A 21737-nucleotide genomic window follows, 5' to 3' on the forward strand; every position below is an offset into this window, starting at 1 on the left:
TGGTTGGAACAGCGCAACCGTGGAATCCACTGTTGCCCTAACCCCATTTCGGTATGGTGGAATGCGGAATACAGGTCACATGATAAGCATCTTAGTAAGCAAGTGGCGAAGGGTCCTTACTATATTAGGCTAGAATGAAAAGAGAATTTCGCGCTAAACCCTTTCCTTTTTTTTTTTTAGTTTTTTTTTTTTTTTTTTTTTTTTTTTCCGGCTTCTTCTGGCGAGGACTTTCTTGCCTTAACATCTTTATCGCGCCATCTTCCATTCATCATCCTTTCTTCCTTTTTTCTACTCTCCATACCAGTATTTCAACACGTTCACTTCGTGCTGATTTCATTTTCCCTTTTATTGTAATCATTTTCGAGTCCATCTTTTTTGCTTTCTCTTTTTCTTGACTGTCAGCGAAAAAATTTCCGCTCCACTCAGTTCGTTAGGTCTCAAATCACCAAAAGACCAAAAGTTCAAAATGTCTTACGGAGGAGGTTATTCCTCATCTCGCGACCATTACGGTGGCGGCCATCATTCTGGCGGAAGGTGAGTTCTTTTTCCGCTCACGTCTCGGCGAGCGTTGCTTTGGATTACTTTCCGAGCACAGTCCTGCGTCGAGCTCGTCTCATCTCCTTCTTGACTTGTGCTGATTAGCATTAAAGTGGTTACAGAAGCGGTGGCTACGGTGGAAGCAATGGATATTCTCATGGTAATTCGAACGGCTATGGATCCTATGGTGGCAACTCCCACGGTAGTGGTGTCGGCTCACATGGAGGCGGCCATCACGGTGACCGGATGTCCAATCTCGGTTCTGGTTTGAAGCAACAAGAATGGGGTATGTTAAATTCCACTAATTCCCTCGTGTGTCTTTTGCTAATATTTTGTCTAGATTTGAACGCCCTGCCTAAGTTCGAGAAGCACTTCTACAAGGAACACCCCAACGTGACTAATCGCTCCGCACAAGACGTGGAAGCTTTCCGAAAAGAACATGAAATGACTGTCTATGGAAAGAATGTTCCTCGCCCCGTTGAAACATTTGACGAAGCCGGCTTCCCCCAATACGTGATCTCTGAAGTTAAGGCTCAGGGATTCGCTAAACCCACACCCATCCAATCTCAAGGTTGGCCTATGGCCTTGTCTGGGCGCGACGTTGTTGGTATTGCAGAAACCGGGTCGGGAAAAACTTTGACATATTGCTTGCCTGCTATCGTCCACATCAATGCTCAGCCTCTGCTCGGCCCTGGCGATGGGCCAATCGTACTTGTTCTGGCGCCAACTCGCGAGTTGGCCGTTCAAATCCAAGCCGAAATTACAAAGTTCGGAAAGTCTTCACGCATTCGAAACACCTGCGTCTACGGAGGTGTCCCAAGAGGACCTCAAATTCGCGATCTTTCCCGCGGTGTCGAAGTCTGTATCGCCACTCCTGGTCGTTTGATTGATATGCTTGAAGCGGGAAAGACAAACCTTCGTCGGGTTACTTACCTCGTTCTCGATGAAGCAGATCGCATGCTTGATATGGGTTTCGAGCCCCAAATTCGGAAGATTATCGGGCAAATTCGTCCTGATAGACAGACTTGCATGTGGTCGGCTACCTGGCCAAAGGAAGTCCGACAGCTTGCTCATGACTTTCTCCACGATTATATCCAAGTATATATTGGATCCCAAGACCTCTCCGCTAACCATAGGATCACCCAAATCGTTGAGATTGTGTCGGATTTCGAAAAGCGTGATCGCATGATCAACCATCTCGAACGTATCATGGATGACAAGAAGTCCAAGATCCTCATCTTCACTGGCACAAAACGTGTGGCAGATGATATTACCCGATTCCTCCGTCAAGATGGATGGCCAGCTTTGTGTAAGTTGGAAACACCACCCCTCCCATGTATTTTAAAGCATGACACTAACTGATTTAAATATATAGCTATCCATGGTGATAAGCAACAGAATGAGCGTGATTGGGTTCTAAATGAATTCAAAACTGGCAAAAGCCCGATCATGGTAGCCACTGACGTGGCTTCGCGTGGTATTGGTATGATCAATTTGAACTATCCCCTTTCCCCCATCCCTTCATCATTATCCCTCACCCGTATTGATGTCGTGTGACCTTGACCCAATGCTGTGCTCTCTTCAGATAACATGTTGGTAAAACATGTTCTCTCTCCATGCCTCAGGGTCTTTACTTGGTTCTCGCTTTAAAGGGAACCTTGGACTTACAGTGCAGTGTAGCATGCCGTGCTTCTAATTGTGCCTCTCTACTTCATACATTCCTCGCGACCGTAGAGGGGCCAGAGTTCTATATTTGAGCTTTTTAGACTGCATTTCCAAGGTTTTGCCAGGACCAGGATCAAGTGCCATCCTATGGACTCTGATACAGTGAATGATGCTGAAACTGGTCCGAGAGAGTAACGCACAAGTCCACACGCCTGAGAAAGGGCTCCAGTCTTTCGTCTATAAAATCTAGCTCCATGTTTGCTAACCACCAAGCTGTATGAAGATGTGCGCGACATTACTCATGTGTTGAACTATGACTATCCGAACAATTCGGAAGATTATGTTCATCGGATTGGTCGTACTGGCCGTGCCGGTGCTAAGGGAACGGCTATTACGCTGTTCACCACTGACAGTAAGTCCATGCCTACTATTGAGTACAAAGTCAACAGCAGTGCTAACAGTTATGATAGATGCTAAACAGGCTCGTGATTTGGTCAATATTCTCACCGAGTCCAAGCAGCAGATTGATCCACGCCTTGCAGAGATGGCCCGCTTTGGCGGCGGCGGTGGAGGCGGCGGCCGCTGGGGTGGTCGCGGCCGTGGCCGTGGAGGTTTTACCGCCTCAAATGCTGCCCCTCTCGGCCATAATCGCCGCTGGTAGAATACGTAACCCTTCATCGAATTTCGATATTTCCTTATCGCGATTGTCAAATTGCCCACGACCGAGTTTCTTTCATATTGACCCTTATAGACTGTTACGGTTCAACACGGGCGGCGTTTCGATCTAGATTATGTTTCATATTGCATTTTACGCATCTGAATGGTTTGCCGTCGACGTTGAGGAACTAACAAACATTGTTTCCATCAGTAATACCCTCGGCTGGCTCATAACTGCCAATTCATATGCCATACTGAATTTTGTTTACATCACCTTTGCAGGTTACCTCTTTCGTTCAAAAGAAAAAAAAGATCGTATGAACCTTTATAGTTGCTGGGGATTTACCGTGCGCTTTACCAGTGCTTTCTAGCTCTGGCTGGTCTTGATGATACCTGTACTTAATCAGTTTAGAAAATTAATAGTTCTTAGTGTTGGATACCATGAAAGTGTACTCCGTATAGTTACCCGGTTGCCTGAGCTCTTAGGCCTCTTGGTTTACACGTGAGAAGGCGGCCCTTCTCAAGGTCCAAAGGAGCCACCCCACTCACCAACTCCAAAACATCCACCAAGCCATATTCTAGGACACATAGGTGCCAAGCTTAACAATACTCAGTCCTCGACCGAGTCTATTCATAGAATAGAAGTCCTTCGTACTTGACCGGCGTAAGAGCCATGCCGGATGCCACGCCTGAGTTCTACACCGTTTGGAAAATTCAAGAGCATCTGACTATACCCGATCCAGAGGAAACGAAGACGAGATACCATACATACCTATTTATCCAGAAAAATGACACCCCCAACAATGGCTCCAATCATACTCCTACTCCTCCTGGAGATGTAAGCGGCTGGACCCACGAAGTTACCGGCGATATAGCCACCTCCACAGGGATGATATATATTCACAAATCCGTTACCGCTTCACCCGAGTATTCGGGGGCATTCTACGCCAAGCACCTGCTGGGTCGAGTTCGAGCGGATGCGTATCCGGACAATGTGGATGGTGTATGTCGCTCGATCAAACCGCCCGGGTGTCAGAAGAAATTCAATATGGTGACGATGAGGTATGAAGGGGTTGTTTCTGATGATGATGGCGAGGGAGGGAGGAAGTGGAGATTTTACGAACCTGGAGAAGAGCGGAAGGGATATTTTAAGTGTACAGAGTGGGTGGAGCGGAACGTTGTACCGAAGTTGCAGCGGGATGGGATCCTTGTTGATTGATCGCCCGATGGACAGGGCGGAGCGGGGCGGAGTGGGCATAGTTTACCCTTGGCACTTAGCTCAAAGAGCCTGGGTGGATTCTATTATATAGTTGTCGCTAGAACACTTCTGATATATGTTGTTCTCCCTCAGATATGAGTTGCGCTCGTTAATATAGAGCTCAAGCGGAGCCATCAAACCCAGAATCTTCCCATATACAATACGTCGGATCTATATGTATATATATATCTGAGGAGAGCAGAGTACCAAAATAGGCCTGGACAGCTGCAAATAACTGTTGATTTGGTTTTCTAATCCAAAATTGAGACGGCCGACGCTACCCATGTTCCACCATTAAACACTTCCGCAACTGTAATATGCACTATGCATAAAGATAACGACAACAAGATGGTTCAGCTTAAAAGATATTCCCCGCAAGAAAACAATTCCAAATGCAGATACAGTGTACAAAGTATCGCTTGACAGATAAATTGTTTGCAAAAGCACCCCAGTAAGCCTAGTGAAGAGATCCCAGAAAAATATTCGAACTGGGAAGAAGAAAATGGTATTTATACAGGATTTCGAAATTGGAAGATTTGAAGGCAGCTTAGATAGAAGATGCTTTTTCTGAAAACAGAGCAACATGCAGAAATGATGTCCATAAGAATAATAAAGACTAAGCTTTCGTTTTCCACAATCTTTCACAGGAAAGGAGAAAAACGAAGGATCGATTCATCACATCAAGGATTGGGATTCTCCGACGAAGAAGCGCGGTTGGACTGATTTTCATCTAAGGACGGCATGTGACTTATTGGGTTCAAAAGGCGGCGTAGCTTGAGTGACTGCGTTTTCAACTGAGCAAGTTCTGAATCACTTAACAGGGGGGCTATCGACGGATCAAGAAGGTCTTTCATCATGCCAGCGATACGCTTTAGTGTGCGATGGGATTCATCGGCTAGGGCCGCGGGAGAAGAAGCACCGTGCTCTCTAACCTCTTCCTCCTCGTCGTCGTACATCCGTCCACCTATTGTGCCGTTCCGCTGCCGGCTGATGATAAATTGTTGTAGCTTTTTGATGTGAGGGACCAAGTGTCTAACGGCGTCTAGAAGTCTATCTTTGTACAGCTGATTCTGACTCTTTCCTGGAAAGGAGCCCTCCTTCCTCGTATCCGCGTAAAGTCGTGCAGGGGAAACAGTCTCTCGAACAAGGTCAACATAAGCAGAGATAGGCTTAGGGTGTGAGCCGGCCCATGTGGTAGGCATAATATCTATCAGAGCCCCGGCTATATCGAGAATGTTCGGATTAAGCTTGTCACGAAAACATGTGCTGAGCGAAATCACAAATGTATTTGTAAAGGCTACTCCTTTAGGTATCATCTTGTTCTGGATGATTTCAAGGGACGCGGCGCTAGAGCGGGTGGCACGGAGTGTTCGTAGATACTCGTGGTATGACGTGCGGTCTGGGTCGATCCTAAATAGCCCATCCGGTGCCGTAAGAACGGTCCAATACTGTCGGCCGATAGCAGGTCCGCCAGCGAAATGCCGGCATGCTCGCAGAATTACCGTGAGTTCTCGGTTTGTTGGTAGAGGGTAGGCCGAAGCGGGGCTGCTAGGACGTGAAGCAGCTTTCGTGCGAACACCACCCGAATATATGGGCTTGAATAGATCGGAGGATGATATCTCCCCAGACTTCTGCACTTCACCCTGATCTTCCATCGTAGGATGACAGGAATTCTGTCCTTTCTTTCCTGGAGCATTGGACGATTCCGTACGTTCCTCGGCGGCACGGACAAGTTTCAACATGGCGTCAGGGCGCTTTATATTCATACTTTGCTCGAGCAATGCCAGCAGGTCAAAACAATCCCGTCTTCGACCTCCAAAGATAAGCAGATTTGCCATTTGGAATATGAGCCCCTCGTCAACAGCTAAAAGACCTTTGCGCCATTTGTCCGTCACTTCCATCCAAATTATACGCCCATCACGTATTGCAGGGATTTTCTTTTTCGCAATAATTTCAGCATCGTTAATTGGGTGCAACTTCTGCGTCGCTAGTTTGGTATTTTTGTGTATGGCATTTAGGATAATGGAGTATGTTATACTGTCAGGTGCATCTGGCCCACTTGAAGGGAGTTCGCCAGCTACCTCCCATAGGGTGTCCATATCATTGTGGTTAGAACAAACTTGTAGCATCGCATTGGTGTGGACGATCGAGCGTGGTGTTGAAGAGTCAGGCTTCAGCGAATTGTACAAGGACATTGCAATCTTCACCGCCTTCCTGGATTGGTGTTTTGATAATTCCCGAAAAAGGATGGTATATGTCTGCGCAATCGGTTTCACTCCTCTCTTTTTGATCTAATATCACATTCAGGAACAAATTAGCATATCTCCCCATCCAAAAGCAGAACGCAAAACCCACATCATTGAACAACTTAAATGCCATCTCTGGCCCATTCTTCTTCAACTCCTCGCTCAGTAGAGCATTCCACGACGCAATGGAATCTGCACCCTCCTTCTCCGCAGCCATGACCAGGGCCACCGCTTTCTCAAACTCGTCATCCGTAAGCATCTTCTCGATGCGATTCATGAGAGCCACCCGATCGTTTCCCACCCACTTCAACTCTCTCCGAAGAGCTTCTTTGGACGCAAACGGGTTCTCTTTCCGCATATAAACATGCTTGCATCGGACGCTGCCAATTGTCGACGCGGAAACCACACGGCGAAACACGGCACTTGCCGGTGTCGTTCTGGACAACAACATAGCCTTGCTTGATATATTTGCGCACGCCATCCTCTCTCATGCGCGGTACTCGCGCGAAGAAGGCCGGAGGCCAGGGTCCAAAAGATCGGCGGAGGTTAGGGCAGCGACCAATAGCCAATTCCAGCAGAGAGGGACTAGAAGTTTATACCAGCACGCATTATCTTTTTTTTTTCCTTTTCTAATCCAGATACTCCCTGAACTGTGAATATGGACAATAGATGGGAGTCCTGGGGCGTGTAGTCTACTGCGATTCTTCCGTCATTGCGAGCTTTTCAGATATATTGCCTAATCTTACCGCTTTCACGATACGGATCAACTATTAATGCGGGTGCCGAGGCTACCAGGGCAAGGCAAGGCGCCGCAGGTAGCCAAGCTCAACGGGAAGAACATCATAAGAGGTCGCATTTCGGCGCATCCACGACAATCTCGCCAATTCCGGGGTGACAGAAGGTTGTCTGACGAGACTCGTCTGGCCAAACTATGGATACTTGGTCCCATTCTCGGGAAAGAAAAAAAAAGTTACCACTTACACATGTTGTACAGGAAATACAATCTGAAGAAGATACCGCGAAAACCAAGAAAGATCAGTAAGAAGCCCATAGATGTGAACAGGGGGGAATAAGTCTGAGATTGCTGTCTGTATGGGGAGAGGCGACACACTATGAAGGGCTAACGCATAAGGAACGAAAGAGACTTTCCAACCAGCTATCCTGATAAAAAAGATCAAGGTGGAGATTTGGCCGGGGAGGTTCAGGCCTCTGCAGGCAAAAGTAGATTAAAAATGCCAATGCATGGCAAGAAGAAGGCTTAGAGCATCTCAAAACGGCCGTAAACGAGAAGAGAGGAAATCAAAAAGGTGGAAAAGAAAACGCCATCAACTTGTCATCCAGTAAAGGAAAAGGGTAAAATGGAAGAGAGAAAAAAACCAGAATGTTTAATGCACATCCCACCACCCAAGTCGAAAACCATCATCCATTGTCACATTATTACAAGTTCTTTCCCCCGTTTTTTAAAGCACCTGGATTTTTATTTTATGTTTCGCCACGCATCCTCTCTCCCTTCTATCACAAGATGTTAAAAGGAGAATATTAGTCGTAGAACACCAGATGGTACATGGAAAATGATATGATGCTGTAGTAGAAAATGGAGAATGGTATCAGTAGTGCATGGGCAGACCCTCCCTTTCACGAGGAAAACATTGAAGATAGCAGCGAAATATGTAGAAAGAAGGCTATTAAATAGTCGCACAAAAGTAGAAATGTGAAGCTGGGGGTATGTTTTGAAGAAGGGAGAAGAGGAGAACACCAAGAATTAATCTAGATGCTTTCGGTCATCAGTCGGGGCCATCCATGCTCGTGACCAGTCATTTCTATTGATAGTTGTTGAGCTGGCCATCTGGGCCTGTGAGTTCAGATGTCAGCAACAATATTTGATGTTGCAAGCCAGATGTGATTCGATTGACACCATGCCTAAACTAGACTGGAGTGGACATCGACACAGAATAGAGACGTGATCTTACTCACGGGCCGGTGGTGGGGGCTGTTGATAGACCTGATTTCCTTGGCCATATGGAGAGTGGGGATAATTGGTAGGATAGGTCGCAGGCATCTGTCCGTTGCCAGACGGATAAACAAGCCCACTGCCAGTCGAGTTGCTGTATTGACTTGGTACCTGACCGTCCGCAGGTTGATATCCGATGGGAGGAAGCTGGGGACGGACGCCGGCCGGGTATGGCGCTGGCTGTGGCGGTTGCTGAGCCGTGGTCACGTTGTTTGGGTCGGGGGGGGCGTTATTCTCGGCTCCTTGGCTCTGAGCAGCTGCCCGCTCCCTCTCCTCTGCAGCTTTGCGCTGGTTTTCTTCTTCCTTCTTGCGTGCCTTCCATTCTTTTCGGATTTCTTTGAACTCTGCGGATATCGAAGCCTTGTTAGTCGCCAGATTGCTCCAAACTGAAAAGCAGAGAAGCGCTAGTTCATCTTGGCATGACGTAGGGTTTAAAGTTCGGCGCCAACACACGCGCTACTGTAAATACGCCAGCACTGGCGCTGTGTAACACCAAAACTAGCTTGATGCGAACGCGTTTTGGTAGGCTAACGCGATTCAAAACAAAGGAAATCGTCAGAGGAAAATCGGAAAAATACATACCTTCGGGAGTACGTTTTGCTCCATGAGACTGCATTGTGACATGGGCATTCAAATGATTAAGAGTACCATACGCTTTTTCGCATCCGTTCCATCCACACTTATACATACGTTCAATTTCCTCATATCGTCGGCGCGGTCGCTTGTGTTGTTGGGAGCCGGGAATTGGCACGAATGAGTATACCTAGAATGCAAGAGCACGATCAGTCGCGTGTACGAGACGATGGAGCGCGCACAGTCGCAAAGACAGAATGTGGTCAAAACATACCTGTCCTGGGCGTGGTCCTGCTGTCGCTACTGGCGATGCAGTTCCGACAGTGGTTGCTGGAGAACTGTAGGGTCCAGGAAGGCCAGGCTGGTGCTGCCCGTATTGGTGAGGCCACTCTGGGCGCGCGTACATCTGTGGAGGCGGATGGCCTTGATACTGAGCCATATCATGGCCTTGAGGTTGGTAAGGGGAGTAGGGAGGAGGGTAGGTTGGGCTCGCCGCCGCGATCGAGGGATCTATAGGAACGTCCGTGTCAGACTTTATTTGCGTGGGATTGCGATGGTCATTTTGCTGCCCATCTTGCAGGTTCATGGACGGACTTGTTGCTTGAGCCATACCTGCCGCGCCGCCGGCTTGGGTATTAGGCGCGTGGTGGTATTGCGGCTGTCGAGCGAGATAGTCAGGATACGGCGCAGGTGGCCGTGCCGTAGCTGCCGGAGGAGGTGGAGGCGGAGCCTGAGCTGCCTGATTCAAGGTATATTCTGGTTGAGGCGTATTGGACGCAGAAATGTTGCCGGTGGCTCGAGATTCGGCGGGTGCTGTGTACTGAGCAGGTGCTCGGTTTTCCGGCTGCGACGTGTTGTACTGAGGGGACGCGACAGCAGCGGCGGCGGCGGCAGCAGCAGCAGCAGTAGTCTGGTCTGCGGCTGACTGTTCAGATTCCTGTTCCGCCAAGTTTGGAGGATCGGAGGTCAAACCTGACTGCGCGTAGTCTTGGGCAGGTCTGTCCATATAATAGACTTGTCGTGTGGCCTAACTAAAAAAGGTCCCTTGTATATCCTCCGACAAGTACCTCGCGATCTTAGCGGCGGGTGGCTTCGCTCAGTCCAGTAGATTGAACCGAAACAATTATATTATTATTGTATGGAGACGAAGAAAGAAGGGGTGTTCCGGTCACGAAAGAGCGCCGGTTCACAATATAGTCGACGGTGACCAAAGCAAGGTGTTCCTTTTTAGGTTCCAACCTGCGGGCGCGAAACAGGGTGCTCGACACCGCAGGCTAGTCCTTCAAAGGTTTGGCGAGGTAATTGGTGTTGTGGGCTGCACCTCAAACAAATCGCGTGGAAACTTGTGTTGGTCCAACTACCAAGCCTTCTTTTTAGACCCCTTTTTAGTTTCCTCTTAGCGAGAAAGACCTCCAGGGACCAGAGCCAGAGAAAATAAGTTATGCCTGAAGAACCAGACCAAACCAAGTATGGGCCGTCTCACACGCGAAGTCGGGATGGCGATGCTTAAGAGCGCGATCTTCAGCGGCAAAAGGCAACGAAACGCAGTAGTCCAGGAGGGGAAAGGTCTGGATTGGCGAGGTTGGATGTCGAGGGCAGAATACGATGGGGGGGGATTTTTTGACGGAGTGTTTTTTGAGACGATGGTGCAGCGGTGGCAACTCTCAGTTTTTGAACTAAATTCGAGCCAGTTGGAAAAAGGTTGAAATATTTTAGACCGGCAAAGATTGGTCTTTTGCAGTGGGACCTGCAGCAGGAGCAGCCGATAAGCCAACGCGACCCAAAGGTCTCTTGCAGAGTTTGGTATGGTTGAAGGGGGATAGCCGACGGGGTGGTTGAACCAACGGTGGAACCGTTCCGCAGGGAAGAGGATAGGCAGAGACAGTTGTAGCGTCAAAAAGAAAAGAAAAATAATAGTTTGGCGGACGCTTGTGCTGAGTTAAATGTACCAAGATGTTATGCGTGAGGTGTGTATAAAACGGTACCGATGTTTGTACACTTCTGGACCGTACGAAAGTAACCCAAACGAGCCTGAGAGTCCCCTGGTTTGCTGGCGGATACGATGAAATCGATGTGAAGGGTGGAGATCGTAATTTTCCCTTTTTTTTTTTTCCTCTTGCTGTCCCTTTTCCTGCCTTACCCCTCTTGCTCCACACAAAAGTTAGTGAGGATGTGGGAGAGCTTTCAGATTCACGTATATAAAATTACACGTGCCCTATGGGGAGCCTCCCTTCCCTGGCTCTCTGTAATCTCCTTTTTTTTTTCTTAAGAAAAAAAAAAAAAGCCAACCGCGTTTGTTATGAATATCCCCTGTCTTCGACCTCGTCAGGATGTCGAACCCGGCGCTGCCAGATCGCGGCGGATGTGGAGAAGGAAAGCTCGTTGACTGCCAGGGAGAAGAGTCGAGCCAGGATCAAGCCTTGATATTTGGGGGCCAAGTCGAGGTGAGAATCCTGGCTAACGAGTTTTGGCGGAATTTGATAATCCGATAAAGCAACAGGGCCCCACTTGACGAGATTGGGTCACCCTGCTCCGTTCTCAAGTCCAAGCAGGGGTGTGGAGAAATTGCTTCGAGAGCCGTCGCGGGCAATAATCGTTGGCTTGTGAGGCAACGCGATGCGAATGGATGTACTGTGTACGAAGGGCCAAAGCTAAAAACGTCGCGGAACGGCGATGATGCGGATTGTCGACCCTCCTTGGTGAGAATCCCGATTTTTGCTGCCGCTGGAGGCGAGAAACCTCTTACCTCTCCGTGGTCTTGCAAAAGGAGCAGCCGATGTGGAATGAGCTTGGACCTCCCGCCTCGGATGGAGTTTGGTGAGAATTTTTTTTTTTTTTTTTTTTTTTCTTGTGACTTTTGGTGGCCCACCGATACGACCCACGCGCACTAAGGCTTTAGTACCAAGGTTATTTTGTTTTATTTTATTTTTTTTTGGCGGTAATTTCGAAAGATCAGGACGGAAGCGTGTTGGACTCGTGGTTCGTCGCACACCCAAGGATGGAGTGAAGGTTGAACTAGTCGAAAACGTCGTAGTGTCGACAGTAGCGTTGGAGGTGTGGTGCAATGGGATAGCTTGAGATGGGTTTAGTGTGGTGCCTGCTAGTGGGAAAAGAGGAAAAAAAAGAAGGGAGCGCGAGAGAGGGGAGGAAGAAGGAAAAGCCGGGGATGGTTCAGACAGGCGAAAAGGCAAGAAAGCCAAAAGGCGTCGCTGGCTGTGGCGGGAAATCCCAGAAATTGGTGCCACGAGTTTGGGCCAATCAGAATTCGCCAAAAGTCCTTACCCTTGTCGCGTATCGACATTTACGTGTATATTACGCTTTTAGTTGTGACGGATTCTGGAGATGTCCGGTACGTTACGGGTGTGCACGCTGTCCTGTACGGAACCCGCGCTGGCTTGTTCCTCGCCGCCGCCAGCGCTTCTTGGTTGACGATCAGGACAGTCTGGGGGGGACTTGGAGCCGCACGTCAACCCTGAGCAAGCTGGGTCGGAAAGACTGTGAGCGAAGCATCTCTTTCTGGAGCCTGCCAGAACATGGAGAAAACTCTGGAATTTTGCCACAGCCTACAACCGAGGATACAGAGCAACTTTCACAAGATTTTCTTGAAGAGGAGGTATGGAGCATGTACTTCATACTGTATCTTACATTTAACATTACATAGCACGCTGCAAATCATGCAATCGGCGTCCACAACCTCGCAATTCACGCAGTACCGAAATATGTACAATCCTGATCGGTTTTCTGGAGTCATTTTGACAAGCCACGAAATTTTGAAATCGACAAAAATCTTACGGAGTAAGCAAGCGAACTCGCAAAGGCGTGTTTCAGGGTACCCGTATGCTGGTGCCGCGGTGAACATCATCGCAACCAAGGCACGAGAAGGTGAGGGAGCTCAGGGCATTACGAAGTTTCATGCATGAACATTCATCCATCCGCATTTGGAGGTCACAAGCCATCGAGCATCATTGTTGCGGGAGAATTGATATACATACGGAGCACACGTCCCGACAGAAGGACTTGCAGGAAGGGCCAAGAGGATTGAAAACTCGGATACTACCCTAGCATTTTCCCCGCCTCCCCCCGGCCACCATCAGACCTCATTGCTTCAAGCTTTGCGGGAAATAATCAGCTTTGGAAAGATATGTCTCCAGACACTCTTGCCCCGTGAGCTCTCCGTGTGGAGTCGACTGACTCCGTACTCCGTACTCTTTCGCTAAAAGTTGATCATATTCGAACGGATCCGTCGCCATCCTTTCCCACCACCCGTGTTTGACATAACATCCATATGCAAGTCAGCAGTCTAAGGAGAGCAGCTGTCTTCAGCAACTTGAAGCATCGAACTTGATGCCATGCGCAACAAGCTTTCCTAGTGCCAGATTCCCACGTCAATCTGAAGCGAATCCATGGAAATCGCCCAACGTTGACTCCCGGGCGGCTTTGCTGCCTGTGGCTGGGCATCCGTCGCTGGGGACCGGCGCTGTTACAAGCGCAACTAGAGGCACAGCATGTAGAGCTGGTCACGGGGCCACTCGCTTCCCCCACCCAATACGAGCCAAGCCCAGCCTGCAGCTTCCAGGGCCACCCCAAACCGAAACCAACAAGTTTCTCCAGTTTATCGGGATTTCGGGAATTAGCGAATCCCCAGAAGGAAATTGGGCAAAAAAGAGACTCTCGGACTTCAGCGCGATTTGCTCATTTGCCCGCCAGCTGGGGAGGCGGATGCGAGACCCAATCCCATGAGTATGGCTGGCTATTCTTGCCTCTTGTCGCGGTACCCGCTGCACAGGGCATTCGATGACGAAGTATTCTTTCTATTCTTTCATGTCCCATGCAGAATCGCACTGTTGTTCGTCCTCTCAGCAAAACTTCCCTCGGAGTTCTCGACACTGTCCTCCGTACTCCGTAGAGATGGACAGAGTGCCTGGTGGATCGGCCCCCTTGCCAAACGCTGATCCTGTCTTGGTGTGGAGCAAAGATCCCTGGAAGTATTCTGACAAGGTCCTCGAGAGCAGGCCACAGCTTCAGTTTCAGTGCCGGCAAAAGTGCTGATCACAGGCAGATTTCTGTCTTCCTGCCGCTCCTATCAAAAGTACACTTTCTGTTCAATATGCCACGGGAATCTTGCTTGGGGACACGTACGCATGTTTGATCAAAATGAAGGCGCCTGTTTCGAAGCCAGATAAAACCACGATGCACATCGATTGCAAGTCGGTCAGGATCGATTTTCGAGAGCGTGTGTAAACTCATCCAGCCCTACAATCCAAGCTAGCTTGAGATCTTCTCCAAAAGTGAGGAAAAATAGTCGCTGTACCAAACTAACAAGGGCCGGGGGGAAAGGCAGAAGAAGGCGCGAGACCGCCCGGTCAGGACGATCGAAATTCTAGAAGCTCTCCTCCTCTCTTAGTCTCGTCTGACTTGGGATCCTCGTCACTTGCAAATGTTGTGTCAGTCTTCGAGGCTGGGTGTATGGAGTACTCTGCTTGTTCATTCGGCCAGGCTACTACAGCTGTATGGAGTATAAGGAATACATGCGAGGCCATACTGACACCCTAAGAGTTTGTACTGTACGGAGTACATATATGTACCTACTCCGTACTCGCCTACCAACCCTCTCATGTGTTACCCCGCGATTTTGTGCAAGAGTACGGAGTACTCCGTACTTAATTCGGGGTGCGAAAACTGGAGTACAGAGCCCCAATGCTAACTTCTCCAACTTCCAGGGAGAGCCGCGGCTAACTAAATTAGCCGTGGAACCTCAACGCACAATCTTCAAAAAGTTCTCCATACACAGTGACTCCATTCGTCCATGCATGAATGGAGAAAGAGATTTAGTCACAATCATACTGCCTGGCCTGGCTACAAGCAGCAATGCTCGAGGCGTGTTGCTGTCAAGCTTTAGTCGCCCGAAGGGAACGTGGGGTTTGAGTTCCTCTGCATGTCCAAACCGTGAAATTTGTGGAGTTGCCCTCAGGTCCTCCAGACAACCTTTTAAGTTTCCGCTTGTGATGCTTGAGGAGAAAGCTTTCCAAGCGTGATACCAAAATTACGAAACAACCTCGCTTGTGGCCACGCTACGGGTTCTGTGCCTGGACTAAATAGACGCCAGAGCTAGTGGGAGGCCGGTAGCTCCGTGTCAGGCACTGTTCGTCGACAGCTGGTTATCAGAAAAAAAAAAGGATGGTGTCACCACCCTGGGGAGAGATATTTGATGTGAATATCGCCATCTGAAAAGCCACACAAGCTCTGCCGTGTTCATGGTTCATGTTGGCATTTCTTTACGCCTCTCTCCCCTCAGCCCTCAGGTACGCCTCGATTACCCCAAATGGGCAATTGAAGGAAGGCTTTTTCTGCGGGAAACCTGAAAAGTTTCAAAATGCTTGGCAGGGCTTTGCGGCGTTCCCCGGCAACAGTTGGATCAACTTTCGACAGGGATACGTACCCGGCTGAGCCTTTCCATATTTGTCAGCCGAGAAAACCCTGAGCCACTGCTGCAACGCACCCTCCATCCAAAACAGTTTCAGACATCGAGAGACCGATGGAGACATCTTATCTTCTCGCTACCCGGAGGATGTACGGATAGTCACCCGTTTATCTGCAGGTTTACATGCGCTTGCGCTTGCGCTCGCGCTCTCGGGCACAACACTATCGCGGAGCCCGGCCGTCGATCATTTCAACGCAACGCTGTTGTTGAAAGCAAAAAAGCCAGCCGTCGATCCAGTACGGAGTATCAAGAGTTGATTCAGAGTTTGAGGAAAGGATAGTCCGCAAACCCAGCCATCGAAAGTTGCAAGGATTGGCCGTACCGGAAGGGCACGCGGGATTCCAAGTCTATCCATGCCTCCAACCGCCAATAGCAAGGAGAATTGAATTGGCATGCTTTCGTTGAACCACATTCCTGGATTTTCGCGAGCCAACGAAGCAATTGCATATCCGGTGTTGCAAGCTCGGAAGAAGGAAGGCAAGACCAGAGTTTGCCATCAAGCACAGCACTTGCTTGATGCATGATCCTCGTAAGCAAGCCACATGAAGTCAGATTATTTTGATGCAGTCCGTTGGGGACGGATCGAGACCGTTTTCCCATTGCGATCTACTTGACTACTTGGGTCGAGATACATGGAATGTCTCCATTTGGACCTCCGGATTAACTCAATGCGTATGCATTCTGCATGACCCGCCCTGTTCGGCATTCCACCCGAACCTTAACCCACGAGAAAGAGGGTGCAAGGAGTCAGGGATACGAAACAAGACAACCCGAGATCAATGCTGAGCGAAGGCCTGGCCGCTGAACCCTCTGTGTGAGTTCCTGCCGAACTCGAGCTTTGCCTTATGTCAAGGAAGAGGGAGAAAAAAAAAAGAAAAGAAAAGAAAAGAAAAGAAATAATAATAAAAGAGACACGAGTGAATGAAGAAATGAATGTCATGCCATGGCCGTTGTCCCTCAAGCAAGCCGCTTTTTCGAGGCCACGACACCCAATGGCAGCGCCAAACTTGGTTGTTCCCCGCAAGTTTGGATGGAGCCACCGAGTCAGGAACGCCCACTTACGAGGTCACAACTTTTGAAAGTGGTTATTGGCCAATTAGCATACCGGCTTTGCGCCGAACCCGCATATCATTTGACCGCGGGAAATATGATTCGCCCGGATCAAGGAGACCAAAGCAAGTCAGCCCCTGACCTCAGCTTTTGGCTTGACTTTTTGACGAACAGAGTAAAAGGCCGATCAACCCCTCAAAGCCGCCAGCCAAGCCTGTCGAGATTGTTATCTTTCACTCAGGCTTTCAACTCCCGGACACGATGCGGAGTTATCTCCATTTCTTCAGATGAAGAGATTTGTGCATCTAGGCATACAGCAGTTATGCTTTGCCGCTGAGATCATGGCACTTCTCAAAAAGCATGAATATTCCTCTCAGCCAGCTCAGGTTTAACCTCAAGCATGGCGCCTACAATCAAGGCAAAAAATGAGTCACTTTTACTGCATCCATTTAGCCTCCAGAGATCGTTGCATTGCATTTCTCGTGGCTGTTCCCTTTGGCCACTTTGGGTTCAAGCTCGAGCACAACACCGACAATCTGTTCAGAAGTGAAAAATAAGTGGCTATTATCGCAACTCTGTTGCGATGGTGGCAACCATCCATAGATATGAAGGACAGTCTCACAGATGACATTGTGCGAATACTCTGGCAGATATCGCCCCCATCGCAAATCTCTCAAATTCCTCGGAGCGTTCTGACAGCCCACCTGTGCTGGCTTCAATCTTGCTTTAAGCCAACCACAGTATTCAAGGTTGAGTGAAGTCCTCATGCCTTTTATCCCATTGGAGGTGGAATGTCAGCATCCTATCATATGCCATGACCAAGAGCTCTTTGTCCTCAGCATGTATGGAACACCTTTACACACGAGCACGGCATATTTCTCACCTAGACATACCAAATACATTGAGACAGCCTAGTATGCGTAGAGATATACTAGCAGAGCTTAAGCTGGGTCAGTCAATCAATTTACTTTGATCTCAAAGATAAGGAACGGAAGGTGCAGACCCTCAGATTCTTATGGATATTGATCAGTCATATCGCGAGTGGAAAAGCCTGAACCATTAATTGTAATACTCCGTAGTGGCAATTGATATAGCAAAAGATTGAGCAGAGAAGGGTGTCTTCATCCTTTTGCGCTTCTCTTTCTTCAGCTCTCTTCCCTGTTACCCAGCATTCATCCATTCTGTGCATATACCCCGCTGAACCACTATAAAGGCAAACGGCTTATTTGAGAAAGCCTATGATATGCATCTATTTATCAAAAAATTTGCTCTCGGACCTATCATAGCTCACTACTTCTGTCCATCATAACAGTCTCATGGTCCGCAAACCATAGCAGCAAGAATATAGGCACCTTCATCAACAGTGTCGGCTCCCCTTCAAGAAGGCCTATATAGTGGCGAAATATCAAAACAATCTCATCAAAGCATGTATAACTTCAAGCGAATCTTTCTTCAAACACAGGTTGTGGGCCGTGGCCTTGCGTGAATTCCAACACAAGAACCTCGTTCTCCGAACACTTATTTGAATGCACCCTAGAAATCACATTGGCAGTCAAGTGTCCACGGGCTATGTGAATGTAAAACCCATGACAACCAATCACAAAAACTTCCTGGTCTTGCAAACCTGTGCCTCCATGTAACATGTTGTACATTGATGGTTTTGGCAACATATCCCAGCATCACACTAAGTGTCTAACCCAGAAATTCACACCAGATCTGCCCTTTAAACCACCAAGGAGTGTTAGAAAGATGCACAGAGAGGGAACAAGCATCTTAACCAGATATTCACACCCTAGCGCAAGAGGTGATTCGCAGGCATTCCTTTCGCGCGCCAACAGTAGCTGCACCCTCTAGCCTAGTGATGATTTGTTCACAACTGAAAACTCACTTCAGGCCATACCCTGATATTATAAATCTATAGGGATTGTTATAGGAATGAGCCTATTTATGGGGGTAGCCACTCACTGAATTTTAGGGCCTTTGATACTTTCATAGCTAGAATAGACAGCCTTCATCAACTTCCTTAACATCTTACCTTGCAATCTTATACAGTGCGTGAAACACTCTCTCTTTGACAGGTTCAAGCTTTTCATGACCAAGGCAACTGTCTTAACTCTTACTTGCTCTCAAAGCATGGTTAACTCCTGTGTCACCCCGCTCATGTTCTCTAGCCACTCCCGGGGACTTCAACTTGGCGCATTAGGAAAAGATGATCAAAATATCTCTAAACTTGCACTCCCCTTCCTCTTCATTTGCAATATTAGTATGGCAGAATACCCGACGGATTAGTTTCTCCACATCACTCTCTGATAATGTGTTAGTAATAGAAAACGTGCAAGCTGTAGAGTGGAGCAACCTGTGGAGTGCATTCTGGTTTTTATAAATTATACTTTCACATTCAATACCTACAGCTGTAGCAATTCATCCATCAAGATCAACGAGCCTAGAACAAATGAATGGCTGCCAACATATCAGCAAAGAGAGGTATGTGGTGGTCAACAAGAACGAAGGGACAAAGCCAGGTTCTCACTCCTGGAGGATGGATGATAATGGGTCGGGATATACGGAGTAGTAGATCTACTGTTCAAATGTTTAACCTCCATCAGGTTAAACGTTTTTTCCGAAACTCAGATTGACGTACCTATCATCGACAGTACTTCGTAGTGCTGAGGAAACCATATTTAGAACTGGAGAGGAACATTTTAAGGCCACTGGATACTGGCTTGGAAATCCATGATCGACTTATATAATAAACCGTTGATAGTTAACATATTCCACAACCGAGCGGGACAACCAAGCGAGCGGGACACCAAAATACACATACAAATCTCAACTTTTTGCTCTCTCATATCTTAACAAGTCTATGTCTGATCATTATAAAATGAAGAAGATACTATACAAATATAGTAAACTTTGTAAATTATAAGAGTTATCTATATATAAGAATTATTTCTTATAGTATTTTATTATCTTTTTACTAGCATGTATCAAAAGTATCTTCACAAATAATAGAGTTAAATAAATCAAATTGATAATACTGTTTATTAAGTGTCTATATACTCTACATCTAAATTCTAAAGTCTATATTCAACGATGTTGTTGAGATAGAAGAGAGCAAAAAGTTGAGATTTGTATGTGTATTTTGGTGTCCCGCTTGGTTGTGGAATACGTTAACTACCATAGATATGGTTGTTCCCAGAGTTCTCCCGTCCAGTTGGGATCCAAAAATCCGAAACCTTTCTAACTTTTCTGGTAATACGGCTAACTTGGTCTGGAGTTAGTTAACTAACTAAGTAACTAGTTACTAGTTACACAAGCTTGCAGTTAGCTCCTTTCATGAGCAACGCAATTCTCTATTAAAAGTCACGACATCGAATGTCGACGACAGGCAGGTCATGGTCGTGATTTTTTTAAAATCTTTGGAATCCCGGGATTTATACGGCTAGGTATCATTGCTCTTGTTATTTATATCAATGCTTAACAGGCATGGCTTCGCTATGGTTTAGTTTGGTTCCCGAAGCTTTCCTGAAGCTCCATGATGTGCTCGTCTGCCTGGCGAAGTTCAATGACGCGGTGTCTATTGAAGCAGAACATGATTTTGTAGGAGATTTCATTCTTGCACGCACGTTGCTGGAAAGAGTACTGACTGGGCTTCAATCTTCTGTGCAACGTATTAGCTTCGGCTCTCGACCTTGAACCCTTCAAAGTCTGGCTATGCCTCGTTCAAATTTGATAGTGGCTCGTTCTTTAGCCAATTTTCTTTTGATAGAAGGATGCGCGGTAATACTACCGATACTGGGACAAGGAGTAATACTGCGAAGTTGTCATGCCAGTTGTATATCAAGGTACTACTCTCTAACCCTCTTTTTTGTTATTATATTTCATTCTAACCTGAACCTCCCAAGGCACTTCTATCTGTATTCAAAGGGCGGACTATTGATTTCAAAGACAAGGATACGGCTGTCGAAGAATGTAAGGTCCAAATCTTTGATGGTTTGGATGAGACTGAGTGCAGGGTCGTCATTCAAATAATTTGCAAGCATGGTATGAAGTACTGACAACATCCCTTTGTGCTACTTGCAGCCTGCTGAGGGAGTATAGGGGTTGTAAAAACCTACAAGTTGATCTATGAGCCTGTGGAAGTGCAACATGCGGTTTTCGACAAGTCCAAGACGCAGAATAAATGGGTAATAGATTCTAAATTCCTGCGGGAAATTGTGGAATATTTCGGGCCTACAGCCGAGCAACTTGATATATTTACAGATAACGGAAAGGCTATATTTACGAGTTTTACTACGAGAGTAACGAATGGGAAAGGTAGGGCAACACATGCATTTGTGGATTCTATGGCGACACTGGATCTAATGATATACGCAGAAATCCTGAAACAACCCGTTCATACATCCGTTGCAATTGACACCAGAGATTTTGAATCTCATCTTGTCGAGGAGAGACTCCATGTGGCGATAAGCGTCAAGGATTTCAAAGCCATAATTATGCATGCAGACACGCTCAAAACAATGATTACTGCTCGGTATACTCGGCCATGCCGTCCGTTGCAGTTTTCATATGAATCGGGTGGTATGACTTGTGAGTTCACGCTGATGACACGAGGAGAAACCGAAGATATCGACGTGTCTTCAAATGGTGATGCACGCGAGCTATCCGCAAGATCATATTCTCGACCTCCGCAAACGGCTTCCGTGAATAATGGGAGTACTGCTGTGGTGGAGCATGGGGATCCTTCGAGGAATGAATCTGCCCAGGCATCCTTCCGAAGAGGAACCATCGAAGAAACTCCGCAGGAAACACCAGCAACAGCGTCAGCATTGCTTGATCCAAACAGTTTGTTCGTCCCAATGGATGACGATCGTCAATGGGACGAGCCTCAATATGGAGACGAACAAGAAGATATTCTTGGTTGGGATGCGAGTATAAACCATGTAAGATAACATGAGCTCTTTTTCGTTCCTGCATCTTTACTAATGTGATATAGCAGGACGTGCAGCCCAGCTTTGTGGGAACAATCCAAGATCGCAACGTCACAGTTGAAGAAAGCGAGCAACGGGCACGCGAGACCGAATCAACAGCTATTCCCCCGACTCAAAGAATATCTCAGGTATGCCTTATCACTACGTTTAGATGTAAAATTCGATGGGGAATATGCGGCGCTTCTCCACTGAATCGTTGCATTTTTATGTAGGTATACGGGCTAACCATAGCAGATACGAGGATTGTTTGACTCAAGCGGGTGAAAGA

At 47.5% G+C, this 21737-nt stretch overlaps 5 protein-coding genes across 6 annotated transcripts; 3 read left to right on the plus strand and 2 right to left on the minus strand.

Moving 5' to 3' along the window:
• The first annotated feature begins 160 nt into the window (after window positions 1–160).
• On the plus strand, window positions 161–3301 carry DBP2_1 (ATP-dependent RNA helicase dbp2). Of its 2 annotated transcripts, none has more exons than XM_066124417.1 (6): window positions 161–534; window positions 651–823; window positions 878–1846; window positions 1913–2020; window positions 2218–2614; window positions 2673–3301. In XM_066124417.1, exons 1-5 carry the CDS (start codon window positions 467–469, stop codon window positions 2292–2294), a joined length of 1395 nt encoding a protein of 464 aa, XP_065980498.1. In that variant the 5' UTR covers window positions 161–466; the 3' UTR covers window positions 2295–2614; window positions 2673–3301. The 2 variants fall into 2 exon arrangements, with proteins under 2 accessions (XP_065980498.1, XP_003067830.1); XM_003067784.2 differs by having other exon boundaries at window positions 2486–2614.
• Window positions 3302–3452: 151 nt separating this feature from the next.
• D8B26_004225 (uncharacterized protein) lies at window positions 3453–4226 on the plus strand. The gene has a single exon (XM_066124418.1). It carries the CDS (start codon window positions 3533–3535, stop codon window positions 4076–4078), a length of 546 nt encoding a protein of 181 aa, XP_065980499.1. The 5' UTR covers window positions 3453–3532; the 3' UTR covers window positions 4079–4226.
• A 571-nt stretch (window positions 4227–4797) lies between these two features.
• On the minus strand, window positions 4798–7046 carry D8B26_004226 (uncharacterized protein; the record flags this gene model as incomplete). Its single annotated transcript, XM_003067783.2, has 2 exons — window positions 6473–7046; window positions 4798–6408 (listed from the first exon to the last, which is right to left on the minus strand). Exons 1-2 carry the CDS (start codon window positions 6842–6844, stop codon window positions 4798–4800), a joined length of 1983 nt encoding a protein of 660 aa, XP_003067829.1. The 5' UTR covers window positions 6845–7046.
• A 1283-nt stretch (window positions 7047–8329) lies between these two features.
• On the minus strand, window positions 8330–9953 carry D8B26_004227 (uncharacterized protein; the record flags this gene model as incomplete). The annotated part of the gene is made up of 3 exons (XM_066124419.1): window positions 8330–8718; window positions 8957–9137; window positions 9222–9953. The coding sequence occupies 3 exons, from the start codon at window positions 9951–9953 to the stop codon at window positions 8330–8332; spliced, it is 1302 nt and encodes a 433-aa protein (XP_065980500.1).
• A 9910-nt stretch (window positions 9954–19863) lies between these two features.
• D8B26_004228 (uncharacterized protein) lies at window positions 19864–21733 on the plus strand (the record flags this gene model as incomplete). The annotated part of the gene is made up of 7 exons (XM_066124420.1): window positions 19864–20078; window positions 20156–20323; window positions 20384–20522; window positions 20580–20795; window positions 20856–21421; window positions 21478–21597; window positions 21704–21733. Exons 1-7 carry the CDS (start codon window positions 19965–19967, stop codon window positions 21731–21733), a joined length of 1353 nt encoding a protein of 450 aa, XP_065980501.1. The 5' UTR covers window positions 19864–19964.
• Window positions 21734–21737: the final 4 nt, after the last annotated feature.

The sequence above is a fragment of the Coccidioides posadasii genome, chromosome 2 (assembly GCF_018416015.2).
Source record: "Coccidioides posadasii str. Silveira chromosome 2, complete sequence".
Taxonomy (NCBI): domain Eukaryota; kingdom Fungi; phylum Ascomycota; class Eurotiomycetes; order Onygenales; family Onygenaceae; genus Coccidioides; species Coccidioides posadasii.

What these genes read in the sequence shown, in the direction of transcription:
- DBP2_1 (XM_003067784.2), top strand. Translation starts at nt 467, where the DNA reads ATGTCTTACGGAGGAGGTTATTCCTCATCTCGCGACCATTACGGTGGC. An exon ending in GGCCATCATTCTGGCGGAAG is followed by an intron (nt 535 to 650) that starts GTGAGTTCTTTT and finishes TTAGCATTAAAG; the next exon opens with TGGTTACAGAAGCGGTGGCT. An exon ending in TACGCTGTTCACCACTGACA is followed by an intron (nt 2,615 to 2,672) that starts GTAAGTCCATGC and finishes CAGTTATGATAG; the next exon opens with ATGCTAAACAGGCTCGTGAT.
- D8B26_004225 (XM_066124418.1), top strand. Translation starts at nt 3,533, where the DNA reads ATGCCGGATGCCACGCCTGAGTTCTACACCGTTTGGAAAATTCAAGAG.